The 13,653-nt window shown below is 44.9% G+C and overlaps 2 protein-coding genes across 44 annotated transcripts in view; one reads left to right on the top strand and one right to left on the bottom strand.

The window, feature by feature from the left end:
* Nucleotides 1–1,755, top strand: part of LOC126984872 (uncharacterized) — a 66,589-nt gene extending 64,834 nt beyond the window's left edge. For 11 of the 17 annotated variants that reach the window (XR_007738133.1, XR_007738135.1, XR_007738123.1 and 8 more), the window contains 2 exons: nt 1,286–1,537; nt 1,622–1,724. Coding sequence is in view for 2 of the 17 variants with exons in the window: in XM_050839171.1 (XP_050695128.1) it covers nt 1,286–1,723 (438 nt within the window). In the remaining 15 variants the exon portion in view is untranslated. Of the gene's footprint in view, nt 1–1,285 lie in introns of all 17 variants that reach the window. The other 6 variants (XR_007738131.1, XR_007738127.1, XM_050839171.1 and 3 more) reach the window with 4 other exon arrangements.
* Nucleotides 1–13,317, bottom strand: part of LOC126984869 (zinc finger protein OZF-like) — a 79,455-nt gene extending 66,138 nt beyond the window's left edge. For 3 of the 27 annotated variants that reach the window (XM_050839168.1, XM_050839164.1, XM_050839169.1), the window contains exons 1-2: nt 1,814–1,876; nt 701–782 (exon numbers count right to left, since the gene is read on the bottom strand). In XM_050839168.1, the coding sequence (XP_050695125.1) occupies nt 701–782; nt 1,814–1,861 (130 nt within the window). In that variant the 5' untranslated portion in view covers nt 1,862–1,876. The other 24 variants (XM_050839155.1, XM_050839157.1, XM_050839166.1 and 21 more) reach the window with 22 other exon arrangements.
* Between the last annotated feature and the right edge of the window lie 336 nt (nt 13,318–13,653).

Raw genomic sequence — 13,653 nt, 5'->3', positions numbered from 1 at the left:
AGGAAGAGAGAAATGAAAAAGGAAAAGAATGAAAGGAAGACGGTGAAAAAATAAAACATAAGAACAGAAAGAGAACAAAAAATGAGAACGGAGGAAAATGAAACAGGGATAAGTAGAGAAAGAGAAGGAAAGCAATACTACCAAAGAGACAGACACAGAGAAAATGAGAAGTAGATAAAACAACCATTAGCACTAAAAGCTACAGAAATCCAGAGACAGACAAAGACAGACAAAGACAGACACAGAGACACAAACAGAGACAGACACAGAGAAAATAAAAACAGAAAAAAACAACCATCACGAAAAGCTACAGAAATCCAGAGACAGACAAAGACAGACAAAGACAGACACAGAGACACAAACAGAGACAGACACAGAGAAAATAAAAACAGAAAAAAACAACCATCACGAAAAGCTACAGAAATCCAGAGAGACAGAGACAGACAAAGACACAGAGAGACAGACAGAGAAAATGAGAAGCAAATAAAACATCCAGAGAGACAGAGACACACACGGAGAGAAAATGAGAGAAAAACAGAGACAGACAAAGACAAAGAGAGACCCAGACAGAGAGAGAGAAAATGAGAAGCAAATAAAACATTCAGACACACAGACATAGACAGACCCATCAATTAAAAGCCACAACCAGAGATAGAGACAGAGAGACATGCGAACAAAGAAAAATGGGTCGCCAACTCACCAATCAGCTCCAGGGACGAGGAGTTCAGGAGACCGTACTCAAGCCTCATAATGATGTCACCGTCCGGGTCCTGCTTGTCCTTCTGCAAACACCACCAACAGCGAGGTAAAAATAGTCACCGAGTCAAATCCTGCCACACCACACCACTCCCAGCCACACCACATTACCCTCCCTTTCCTTCCCCTTTTCTTCCCTTCCTTTTTCCTTCCTTGGGATTTCCTTCCCTTCCTCTGCCTTCCCTTCCCTTCCCTTCCCGTTCTTGGGCTAGCCTCCCCTTCCCTACTGCAGCCTTGCCTTCCTCTTCCTCCCCTTCCTCTCTCTTCCCTTCCTCTCCCTCCCATCCCCTTCCCTACCTTGGTCACTATAACTACTGTATGCAGACACACTTCAGAAGTGGATCTTCATGTGCCTGGCAATGTCATCCCTTGTCTTAAAGAGCTTTCCACAAACATCACACTTGAACTCTCTAAGGCCATAGTGCCTGAAGACATGTCGATTGAGTGCCTGCTTCACACTGAACCTCTTCCCGCACTCTTCACACTCATGACTTTTTACACCAGTGTGTGTAAGGGTGTGTGTATCAAGGGTACTCTTCTGGATGAATTTTTTCCCACATTCCTTACATTCATAGTTCTTCACACCAGTGTGTGTAAGGGTGTGTGTATCAAGGTGACTCTTCCGGATGAATTTTTTCCCACATTCCTTACATTCATAGTTCTTCACACCAGTGTGTGTAAGGGTGTGTGTATCAAGGTAACCCTTCCGGTTGAATTTTTTTCCACATTCCTTACATTCATAGTTCTTCACACCAGTGTGTGTAAGGGTGTGTCTATCAAGGTGACTCTTCTGGATGAATTGTTTCCCACATTCCTTACATTCATAGTTCTTCACACCAGTGTGTGTAAGGGTGTGTCTATCAAGGTGACTCTTCCGGATGAATTTTTTCCCACATTCCTTACATTCATAGTTCTTCACACCAGTGTGTGTAAGGGTGTGATATCTGAGGCCTTGCCTTGTGGTTAATTCTTTTCCACACTCCAGACACACAAACTTCCTCTCTCCTTTGTTGCTGGAGTTGCCAGCAGCCAGTTGCTTCATCTGGTGACCACTGACCCTCCTGCCCCCTGCAGCAGTCTGCTCCTGCTTGTCCTGGCCACTCATGCTGCTGTCCAACCCTGCAGGTGAGGCGGCCCCAACCTTTGCGGAAGCTGAGTGTGTTGTTGTTGTCCTCGTTCTTTCCTTGTTGTCTTTTCCTCCTAGGGCCTAGGGTCCATGGTCGTGGTCGAGGGTGGACGTGCCCGTGAGAGCTCTGTAAAAGTGAAGGAATTCTCCAATAGTAATATTGCCAGAAGAATGAATCGTTCGAAGAATAATCCGTCTAGTAAGAAGGCGGGCACAAAAACCAAGGATACTGTTGGATCTGGCAAAACAAGCCTTGCGGCTGGGGGCGGGGATGATCAGCTGACAGGGGCAGACGATAGCGACGCAGATAAACAAACAGACACATGCCCAGTCTGTAAGGTTAAGGTTGGTGAGGAAGACAAGGCTCTAGGCTGTGAACTATGTGAAATGTGGCACCACATAAAGTGTGAGGAGGTCACTGAGGCAGTGTATAATTTCCTGAGCAGCAATCAAGTAAGTAAGATTCACTGGTATTGTACCAAATGCGATATTGTTGCGGTTAAATTGTTCAAACAAGTAACCAACACATCCAAGAGACAGGATAAAGTAGAAAGACGTATGGATGCCCTGGAAACTAAAACCACTGAGGCCTTAGAGGAGATCAAGAGTGATGTCAAGAATCTGAAGGAGGAAATTAGAGATGATATCAGGTCTCAAGTGAACAGTGAGTTCAAATCTAGGATTGATGAAGTCAAGCAGAAAGTTGGGGAGGAAGTCAAGAGTGTGATTAATGAAGCAGTGGAAAGCAAAATAGTTGATATAACAGTCGACACGAGGAACAAAGCAGGGCGGATCCAGAAAATCAATTTTGGGGAGCCCGCTGGTAAAATTTCATAAGTTAGCGACAGCCTCAAACAGTGAAGACCAATGGATAGTGATGGCGGTTCTTTGCTTAAAATCCGCAGCTCCCGAGCAATCAACGTATATGTGACAAATGAATTTTTCTTGTATCTATATATGAAGTGCAATCAATATTAAGCTGGCAAGCAATAACAAGAAACAATTCAAATTGCACATCCGACCCGTAAAAAGGCAGATCTGAACAGGTAGAAATCATCACCATACGATCACTCGAAGAAAACTAAATGTTTATTTCGCTATGTAAGCAGCAAGGGTGATCATAATACAGGTCATATATAAATTACAAACCTGACCTTTACAAAAAAGAGCTATTATGTGAAATTAGACGCAGCTGAAGATAAAAAGGAATTCTTATAGGGCTTCTTTTACATGGGATTGAGGTAACACATTTGCAAAGATTGGCTGATCTAAAGAAATATATTTACAAATTCCCAAGTATTCAACAAGTGCCTCACCAAGCAAAGAGTAGTCGGCGGTTTTTTTCGCCGAATTTGCTTATCAATCTCTCGACTGAAATGGGGATATCATGGTGGACACAGAGGAGGGCAAGCCCGTTCAGGCGCTCTTGGCCGACGGTACTCCTCAGATGCTGGTGCTGGCGTGTGCCTGGGCTTCTTTGATCGTTTGGAAGACCGGAACAGATAATGCCCAGCGCTCCGCTTCTGCCTTCACGAGTGTCAGGGATTCAATGTCGAGTTCGTAGAGCTTCGCCACTTGAAGCACAACCGCACGCAACATCCGTTTCTGGGCCTTTGAGGAGTTGCTTGAGCTGAAGTGCGACAGGCACTGTGTCGTCACCGAACCGACTCTTCAACTCAGCCAAGATGTGGTCCACGAACGGAATGTACACCGCCCGGCGGTAGTACTCCTCAGCATTCTCGCACGGAACATTTGATCGCTGGGTCTGTCGTCCACAGAGTTGTGGCACAGGGATGGTGTCATGCGATGACCCCACCTCGACCAAAAGCTCTTCCGCTTTCGTGAACACGTCGTGAAAATGATTCTCCGCATCTGCTCTGAACTTGGCAAAAATGGTCTTGATGCCACGGCATCGGCTGACACCAGGTCGCCATCTTTCCTCTGAAGTTTGGCTCGGCTCGAGAGTATGTGCCAATATACACTCCACTACAACCAGTCCAACGAGAAAGCAGGAAACACGTATGGCGATGAGAAGGAGCCCAGCGGTGGCGTCAAGTTCCTCCTCGAGAAAAACAGCGATGACAGGCAGAAATTCAACGAAAACCATCATTCTGTCATGCCTCTCAATCCACCTGGTGGGGCACAGGGGAACAAGCTTTTCGTGCTTGGCCGAGGTAAGCTTGACAACCTCTGTGAAGCGGAGAGAGCGCATATTTGAAGGATGAACGAAGTTGTACACCTGGGTCAGTGTTGTACACCTGGGTCAGGTTGTACACCTGGGTCAGTGTTGTACACCTGGGTCAGTGTTGTACACCTGGGTCAGGTTGTACACCTGGGTCAGGTTGTACACCTGGGTCAGTGTTCTACACCTGGGTCAGGTTGTACACCTGGGTCAGTGTTGTACACCTGGGTCAGGTTGTACACCTGGGTCAGGTTGTACACCTGGGTCAGTGTTGTACACCTGGGTCAGTGTTGTACACCTGGGTCAGTGTTGTACACCTGGGTCAGGTTGTACACCTGGGTCAGTGTTGTACACCTGGGTCAGTGTTGTACACCTGGGTCAGTGTTGTACACCTGGGTCAGTGTTTGAAGAGCGATCTTCACTTCCTTGACGTCACACGCCTTCGTCAGTACAAGATTCTGCCGGTGGCTAAAGCAGTGGATAGGCTTGGCCAGGGTGTACTTCTTCATGAGTACTGCGGCACACCCTTTGAATGTTCCCACCATGGCACTTGCTCCATCGAAACCAAGTCCCCTGCACTTGGCCATGTTCAATCCGAGGTCTTCAACGGTGCGCAAAAGGAGCCAGGCTAAACCTTTATCGGTGAGGTCATGAGCACGCACAAAGGCAAGGAAGTCTTCCCTTATTTCCTCTTCCAAGTGCCGAATGATGATAGTGGCCTGCACTAAAATTCACTTTCTGCTTGCATGTGAGGAATGAGGTCACAAAGATTTTTTCCTAGGCCTTTAAATCTTACTCTATAATATTCAATATATGATTCCGGAACTTAAATACTGAAAATAAATAAAGAAAATCCTGAGTTCTCCAGAAATGCAACAGAAAGGTACCAGTTTTCGTTTTGACTCTCTCAGAAAGTGGACATTTTAGCAGATATGGGGGGGGGGGGTCGTCCAACACCCCCAGCCCCTCCCCCCCCTAGGAACGGCGTACTACGGCCCTGTACGAGTATATAGATTGTTAGATGAGTGCGGGGCCATAAGAGCGCGGTGCCCATTGTGCCCTGGCCCTGCAGCAGAGTGAAAAATTACATCAGACACCGAAAAAATTTAAATCTTGCCTGAGCATCCCGTCCACCTCCGCATAGTAAAGCCCAAGGAACCATAGAGGAGGAATTTTTTAAAGTTTGGAGGACAGCGTCCAGAGCTATCTAGCGGCGGCCGGCTTCGCTCCCCAGCTCTCTAGCTTCTTAGGGGTATCCTAAATATATTTTATGTTTTCTCAATTCATGGGTATTTCAAATATTTTAGTTATCCTAATATTTTTTGGGGGGGCCCGGGTCATCTGGCTCCCCACCCCCATATCCGTGCCTGCATATGCCTACAGCCGACGACACATTCTGTATTATACAGTAGAGCCCCATTTAGCGCGAGAATTAGGTGGATGAACGCGGTCGCGCTAACTGAATTCGCGCTAATTGAATAAAGTAACCAATATGAAAAAAGTTATTTGGTGCAGACGTGGGTCTGACTTTTGGGTTTGATAATTACTCAAAATACGCAGTCATCAGTTATCGAGACAAACTGGTAAGAGAGAGGACTGTGTTAGACTGCAGGAAGATCTCTACAGGATGCAACATTGGTCGGGGAAGTGGTTGTTGGAGTTCCACCCTGAAAAGTGCAGTGCTATGAGGCTAGGAACATCAAATGAAGAAAAGGTCACATGCAACATGAGGGAGGAGCTAAGGGACATCACAGTGGAAGAGGACCTGGGAGTTTGGACTGATTGCGAGCTGAAGTTTAAAGAACACCGTGCAAGGAAAATCAATAAGGCTAACGGATTGGTCGGACTGATCCGACGTACATTTGTGACACTGGATGAGTCAGAACTCAAGTTATTGTTTATTGCCTTAGTTCGACCACACCTAGAGTATGCAAACCAAGCCTGGTCCCCGAGCAAGAAGATGGACATTGAGGCAGTGGAGGCAGTTCAAAGAAGAGCCACCAAATTGGTACCAACCTTGAAGAACTTGTCATATCCAGAACCACTACAGAAATTAGGCCTCCCAACCCTGTCATACAGACGATCAAGAGGTGATATGATAGAATTGTTCAAGATCATGAATGGAGTGTACGACAGTGACATATGCAGCGGCCTCTTCATGGATCAAAATTATCAAGCTACACGGGGACATAGTAAGAAGATATATAAACAACGTGCCAGGTTAGATATAAGAAAATATTCATTCTGTAATAGAGTGGTGGATATCTGGAACGGCCTCCCTGAAGCAGTAGTGAGTGCACCATCAGTTAAAACCTTTGAAAATAGGTTGGATAAGGCATGGAGATCAGAGACAAAAACTTGAGCACACCATGGTAGCCATTGATATTGGGCACGGGTCCAGACAACTCGACCACGGAGACCACCCGAACGGAGACACAGAGACCGGAGACACAGGCTTTGTTAGCCTCTTCTGGAATTCTTCTGTGAGTTTCTGTGACCGTCGGGTTCTTATTGTTGGTGATAGTCAGGTTCGTTATGTTGACAGGTATTTTTGCTCCAAGGATAAGAACAGGACGAGGGTGTGTTTCCCAGGGGCAGGGGTGGGCCATATATCAGACAGGATTGAGGCGTGTATGGCAAGCGAGGGATCGAACCCCATTGTCTTTCTCAGCTGTGGCGGAAACGGTTTCTCGTGTGCCAAGTGAGGACCTTCTCAGGCGTTTTAGAGAATTGTTAGGCAGGATACGTGACGCTGGTGGGTCGCCAGTAGTGTGTGGCATCCTGCCAAGGAGGGGCGTTGGCGATGGATGGCTGTCCAGGGCGATAGCAGTGAACAGCAGACTTGCTGAGCACTGCGAGCACAATGGGTGGCTGTTCGTCGACAATTGGGACCTCTTCTTTGGCAACGACGCCCTCTACGCCCGTGACGGGATACACTTGACGTTCAAGGGTGTTGAGGCTCTCTCAGACTCCCTTGAGTGAGCACATGGTACCCTGAGGGATTTTTTAGTATAGGCGAGGGGGGAAGGAGTAATGGGAGCAATGGGAGGAGTAATGGAAGAGGACATCTAGCTCATAATATAACCAGGCAGCTTAGAAGTAATTATAGGGGAGTAACAGAGGGCGGGCTAAGAATCTTCTATACTAACAGCAGGAGCCTCAGAAACAAGATAGACTTACTAAGGGGTGAAGCTTGTTCAGAAAATTTTGACATAATAGCGATCACTGAGACATGGATAGACACTGCCAATAGAAATTTAACATCAGAATTTGAAATAACGGGTTATCAGATGTTTCACAAAGACAGAAGGGGCAGAAAGGGAGGCGGAGTTGCGCTATATGTTAAAGACTCACTTAAATGTTTAGTTGACAATTCAGTCAAAACTAACATGGATTCAGAATCAGTTTGGGTGGACGTTTACAAAGGGAAAGAAAAACTAACTCTAGGAGTTATGTACAGGCCACCCAGCCTTAACAGGCAGGACACGAGTATATTACTACAGGAGATTGGCAGGGCGAGTAGGAGTAGAAATGTCTGCGTAATGGGGGACTTTATTTATAGGAATATAGACTGGGAAGACCTAGTGGGTGACCTGGAAGCCGAGGACTTTCTTGAAGTTATACAAGATAATTTCCTTAATCAGGTAGTTACTGAGCCTACCAGAGGAGATAACATATTAGACTTAGTCCTAACCAATAATGGGAACTTGCTACGTGAGTTGGAGGTGGGCGGAGAGTTAGGAAATAGTGACCACAGAACGGTTTGTTTTAGCTTAGACTGGGCGGTAACCATAGCTGGGCGTTATCGCGATACTTTATCGCAGATAACAAAATCGGATTATCGACCATCCGCTACTTATTTAAATATATATCGGTATCTTCGTTACTTTTGTAACCAAACTAGCTATAATCGCTACTTTTTTTCCGCCTCTCAGAAAAAAACGTTGTCTCCTCCCTACTGCACATGCGTGGCCCGGTGTTGTATGAAAAAACTTCGGGGTATGAAATATCTTCGGTGATGAGAGTTCATACTTAGATCATGAAAATTAAAACACTAGGTTATTTTTTTATGCTACTCAAAAATCAATATATCATAGAGAAAAATCATTTAACTTTGCCCCCAAAATGATTATTCACTGCCTCAAATTTGATATTCCATATTCGTTTGTGACCATGCCATGGTATTGAAGGCACCCGGTGTTGTGTTATTTGGTGTCCCATCGTCAAAAGCTGGCGCTCTTGTTTACAAACACTGGTCGAGATCTCGTGAACTGCGCATGCTCAGACCATTAAGTTTAGACCTGTACAGTCTCACAATGTTTTTTTTAACCCATTAAGAGTTGTTGGAAAGCTGAATCAAACATACAGTACCACCATCCTCGCTGTTTCTAGAACGACGTACACTCTGTACATATAAATACAACTCGTACAGAGTGCCGTTCTAGTAACAGCGAGGACGGTGGTAGTGGTACTATATGTCTGATTCAGCCTTCCAGCAACTCTTTATTATGGTTTAAAAGCTTTGTGAGACTGTACAGGTCTACGCTTGCTGGTCTGAGCATGCACCGTTCATGAGAGACCAGTGTTTGTAAACAATTTTTGACAGTGGGGACGCCAAATAACACAACACCGGTTCAGGCATTTCTAGTATTACCGTCCATATGTACGTGTCAACGTGTGGTTTTAAGGTTCTGTAAGTTTCCTAAAATACAGATAACGAAAATTTGAATTCATCAATGTTCTATCTAAAATATCAATATAGTAGTATCGTTTTTGCCTATCGGACTTATCGCTAGCTAGTATCAGAATTGTGGATTTATATCGGGTATCGGTTATCGGTTATCGCCTATATTTGTGTCTCTAGTTAACGAATATCGGTTATCGCCATTAAGGTTTTTCATTATCAGTTATCGGGAATAAGGTTTTCTGTTATCGTGCCCAGCTATGGCGGTAACCAGCGAACCAAACCCAGTGTTAGTGCCAGATTTCAGAAGAGCAAATTACAAGGGGCTTCGAAGACATCTTGAAAGGGTAAACTGGGATAATTTAGGAATTCATGAGGGCCAGAACTGCAGATTGGAGAGCCAGGAGAACCAGGTAGAAATGTCTTACAATAATTTAGTTAGAGTTATAGTAGAGGGGCAAGGACAGCATATACCACAGTGAACACTTAGAAAAGAAAACAATGATCCTAAGTGGATGACTCGTGGACTAAAACACGAGATTGGGTTAAAGAAGGGAATTTATCAGAAAATAAAGAATGGTGAAACACATCTCAGGGGCCGGTACGTCGAACTATCTAGATTAGTTAAGAAAAACACCAGGATAGCAAAAAGGAACTATGAGATCAAAGTACCAAATGAGGCGGAAAGTAATCCTAAGGGCTTCTTTCAGATGTATAGAACAAAAAAACGGGAGAAAATTGGACCGCTGAAAACAAACACAGGGGAGCTAGTAGAAAATTACGAAAATATGAGCACATTGTTGAACGACTACTTCCTTTCAGTATTCACACAGGAGGATCAAACGACTATACCGGAAAGGGTTCAGGTGTACGAGGGCGGGGATGGCGATAAGTTGAGGGATATAATCATTACCAGGCAAGTAACAAAGTCGGGTTATCGGCCATCCGCTACTTATTTAAATATATATCAGTATCTTCGTTACTTTTGTAAGCAAACTAGCAATAATCGCTACTTTTTCCCGCCTCAGAAAAAAAAAAAAAACGTTGTCTCCCTACTGTGCATGCGTGGCCCGGTGTTGTATGAAAAAACTTCGGAACATGAAATATCTTCGGTGAAGAGATTTCATACTTAGATCATCAAAATTAAAACACTAGGTTATTTTTTATGTTACTCAAAAAAGGAATATATTAAAGAGCAAAATCATTTAAATTTGCCCCCAGAATGATTATTCACTGCCTCAAATTTGATATTCCATATTCGTTTGTGAGCATGCCATGGTATTGAAGGCACCCGGTGTTGTGTTATTTGGTGTCCCATCGTCAAAAGCTGGCGCTTTTGTTTACAAACACTGGTCTCTCGTGAACTGCGCATGCTCCGACCAGTAAGTGTAGACCTGTACAGTCTCACAAAGCTTTTTAACACATTAAGAGTTGCTGGAAAGCTGAATTAAACATAGATCACCACCATCCTCGCTGTTTCTAAAACGACACTCTGTACATATAAATACAACTCGTACAGATTGAGTGTCGTTCTAGAAACAGCGAGGATGGTGGTAGTGGTACTGTATGTCTGATTCAGCCTTCCAGCAACTCTTAATTATGGTTTAAAGTTTTGTGAGACTGTACAGGTCTACGCTTGCTGGTCTGAGCATGCGCAGTTCACGAGCGACCAGTGTTTGTAAACAAAAGCGCCAGCTTTTGACGGTGGGGACGCCAAACAACACAACACCGGTTCAAGCGTTTCTAGTATTACCGTCCATATGCACGTGTCAACGTGTGGTTTTCAGGTTTTGTAAGTTTTCTAAAATACGGATAATGAAAATTTGATTTCACCTATGTTTTTTATTTGAAATATCAATATACTATCGTTTTCGCCTATCAGACTTATCACAAGCTAGTATCGGAATTGTGGATTTATATCGGGTATCGGTTATCGCCTATATTTGTGTCTCCATTTATCGAATATCGGTTATCACCGTTAAGGTTTTTCATTATCAGTTATCGGTTATCGGGAATAAGGTTTTCTGTTATCGTGCCCAGCTATGGTAGTGATGTTAGTAAATTTGCAGATGATACCAAGATTGGTAGAGTAATTGAGTCGGATCAGGACGCTAGTATTCTCCAGGGTGAACTCAACAGATTGTATGACTGGGTGGATAAATGGCAGATGGAGTTCAATGTAGGGAAGTGCAGTATTCTGAGTGTAGGTAGGAACAACCCCTCACATAACTATTGCTTAAATGACACTCTCATAAGCAGGTCTGGGTGCGAGAGGGATTTAGGGGTCTTAGTGAGCTCTGATCTCCGTCCAAGGGCACAATGCATTCAAGCTAGAAATCGAGCAAATAGGGTACTGGGATTTATTTCAAGGAGCGTAAGCAACAAAAGCCCCGAAGTCTTCCTCAAACTATATTTAGCATTAGTTAGACCTCATCTTGACTATGCGGTTCAGTTCTGGTCACCTTACTATAGAATGGATATCAAAATGTTAGAATCGGTGCAGAGGAGGATGACTAAGATGATTCAGGGGTTGAGAAACTTGCCATACGAGGAAAGACTCAAACAGTTAAACTTGCATTCTCTAGAAAGGCGAAGGGTGCATGGAGACATGATCGAGGTTTATAAATGGATGAAGAGCTTTAATAAAGGAGACATTCATAAGGTTTTGTTGGTAAGAGAACCGGGTAGGACACGAAGTAATGGGTTTAAACTGGATAAATTCAGATTCAACAGGGACACAGGCAAAAATTGGTTTACAAACAGGGTGCTGGATGAGTGGAATAGGCTTAGCAGTCACGTGGTGAGTGCCAATACAATTGTCACATTCAAAAATAGACTAGATATATTCATGGACAGCGATATTAGGTGGGGTTAGATACACGGGACCTTAGGGTCAAAGGAGCTGCCTCTACAGAATGGACATCAACTTGCTAGAATCAGTTCAGAGGAGGATGACCAAGATGATTCAGGGGCTGAGGAACCTCCCATATCAAAATAGGCTGAAACATCTAAACTTACATTCACTAGGGGGCCGAAGAGTGCGGGGAGATCTGATAGAAGTATTCAAATGGGTCAAGGGTTACAACAAAGGCGATATAAGTAAAGTACTGAGAATTAGCCAGCAGGATAGAACTCGCAGTAATGGATTTAAATTAGAAAAGTATAGATTTAGGAGATATAGGCAAGCATTGGTTTAGTAATAGGGTGGTGGGGGAATGGAATAGACTCAGCAATCACATAGTCATAGTTAGTGCAGGAACGATAGCTTGTTTTAAGAGTAGACTGGATAGGGTAAAGATTTGTATTAGGTCCGTGCCAGTATCTCATAATCTACTTTAAGAAACCTCAGTATCTCTTCATATATCTTTTCTACAAACATTCAACAGTCATGGAAACGCTTTGAAAATCCAATTCAAGGACTTTTTTTTTACTCTTGAAAATAGGGGATAATGTTTACGGAAGCGCGTCGCCTCCTGGTGCTGGCCGCGGCGACGCTCCAGCCGCCGCAGCCGTAAAATAGCTCGCAGAGGGTTTAGGGTCGGGGAGCATATTTAAACTACTCCAACCAAACTTTACGACCTACTAACGGGGGGGCTGCGCCCTCCTCGACCCCCCCCACATGTATATGTGACTTATTTCAGCGAGGAGGTATTTATCGCAACACCGGCTGCACCGTCGCCAGAGGAGGCGACGCGCTTTCGTAAACATTATCCCCTATTTTCAAGAGTAAAAAAAAAGTCCTTGAATTGGATTTTCAAAGCGTTTCCATGACTGTTGAAGGTTTGTAGAAAAGATATATGAAGAGATACTGATGTTTCATAATGTAGGTAATGAGATACTGGCACGGACCTAAAACGAATCTTAACCCTGGATAGCTACATGGACGAGGACGACAGGTGGCAGTGAGGTGTGGGTGCAGTAGGGTGACGGGGTACTGGATGCGTGCCTAGTACCGCCGGTATAACGAGGATCAAGCCTCTACCTGTAACCCCTGTAACTACACCTCACCCATCGTGAGTAGTGGGGGGGATTCTGGAGCTGCCCTGTGTAGGCCACCCGGCCTCTTGCAGTTTCCCTATGTTCTTATGTTCTTATGAGTGGAGGGCGGCCTGTCTTGTGCAGGACAGCTTACCTACTTCTGCTGCATGAGAAGGTTAAGACTTCCCGGCGGCGGTGGTGGAGGTGTTGTCCTGGCAGTGTTGGGGCTGAGGGTGTCGCTGGCCAGCAGGTCCCCAGCGCTGGCCCGTGGGTGTGGAGCCTTCGTCGTCTTCTTCTTCTGGGGTGTTTTAGGGGGCTGGTTGGGCAGGGCCAGAAGGGATGCGGCGTGTGCTCTCTTGCTCTTGCTGTACAGGTGACCCGTTGGAGAGTCAGGCCTTCGCATCGACACAACCTGTAAAAATAAAACAAAACAAGCAGTATCCATTACACATCTTCCAATTCCCTATTCCTTGCACACCACATCTTTTCCAGAAAACTCTTCATGGCTTCTATAATTCTATCATTTGCTTCATCACTCAGTCCCAGCAGCAGCAGCATCCATTCCCTCTCTGTCCTTGCAATCCTCCCATTCACATCCCAGCCAGTGATGCCATTGCATGTTATCTAGCGGGAAAAATCTTAAAATTTACAAGAGTAACTGGCGGATTTTCAAGTCCAATCTAGCGGCAAATTTTTTGAGCTTCACCTATCATCTGGCGGATTTTTCAGGTCATCCTAGCGGATTTATAAATTTTGAGTTGGCAACACTCCCAGCCCATCTCACTCAGTGCCACCCTCATCATCTCCGTCCTTTCTCTCCGGTACCTCCCACACACCAGTATCACATGCACGACAGTTTCATCCACACCCCTGTCACACATCTGACACACTTTGCTGCGGGACTCAGACCACCTGTAGTTTCTTGCA

Source organism: Eriocheir sinensis, chromosome 57 (assembly GCF_024679095.1).
Source record: "Eriocheir sinensis breed Jianghai 21 chromosome 57, ASM2467909v1, whole genome shotgun sequence".
Lineage (NCBI taxonomy): Eukaryota > Metazoa > Arthropoda > Malacostraca > Decapoda > Varunidae > Eriocheir > Eriocheir sinensis.
Note: the sequence above shows the minus strand (reverse complement) of the source record. Positions and strands in the feature narration are given on the sequence as shown.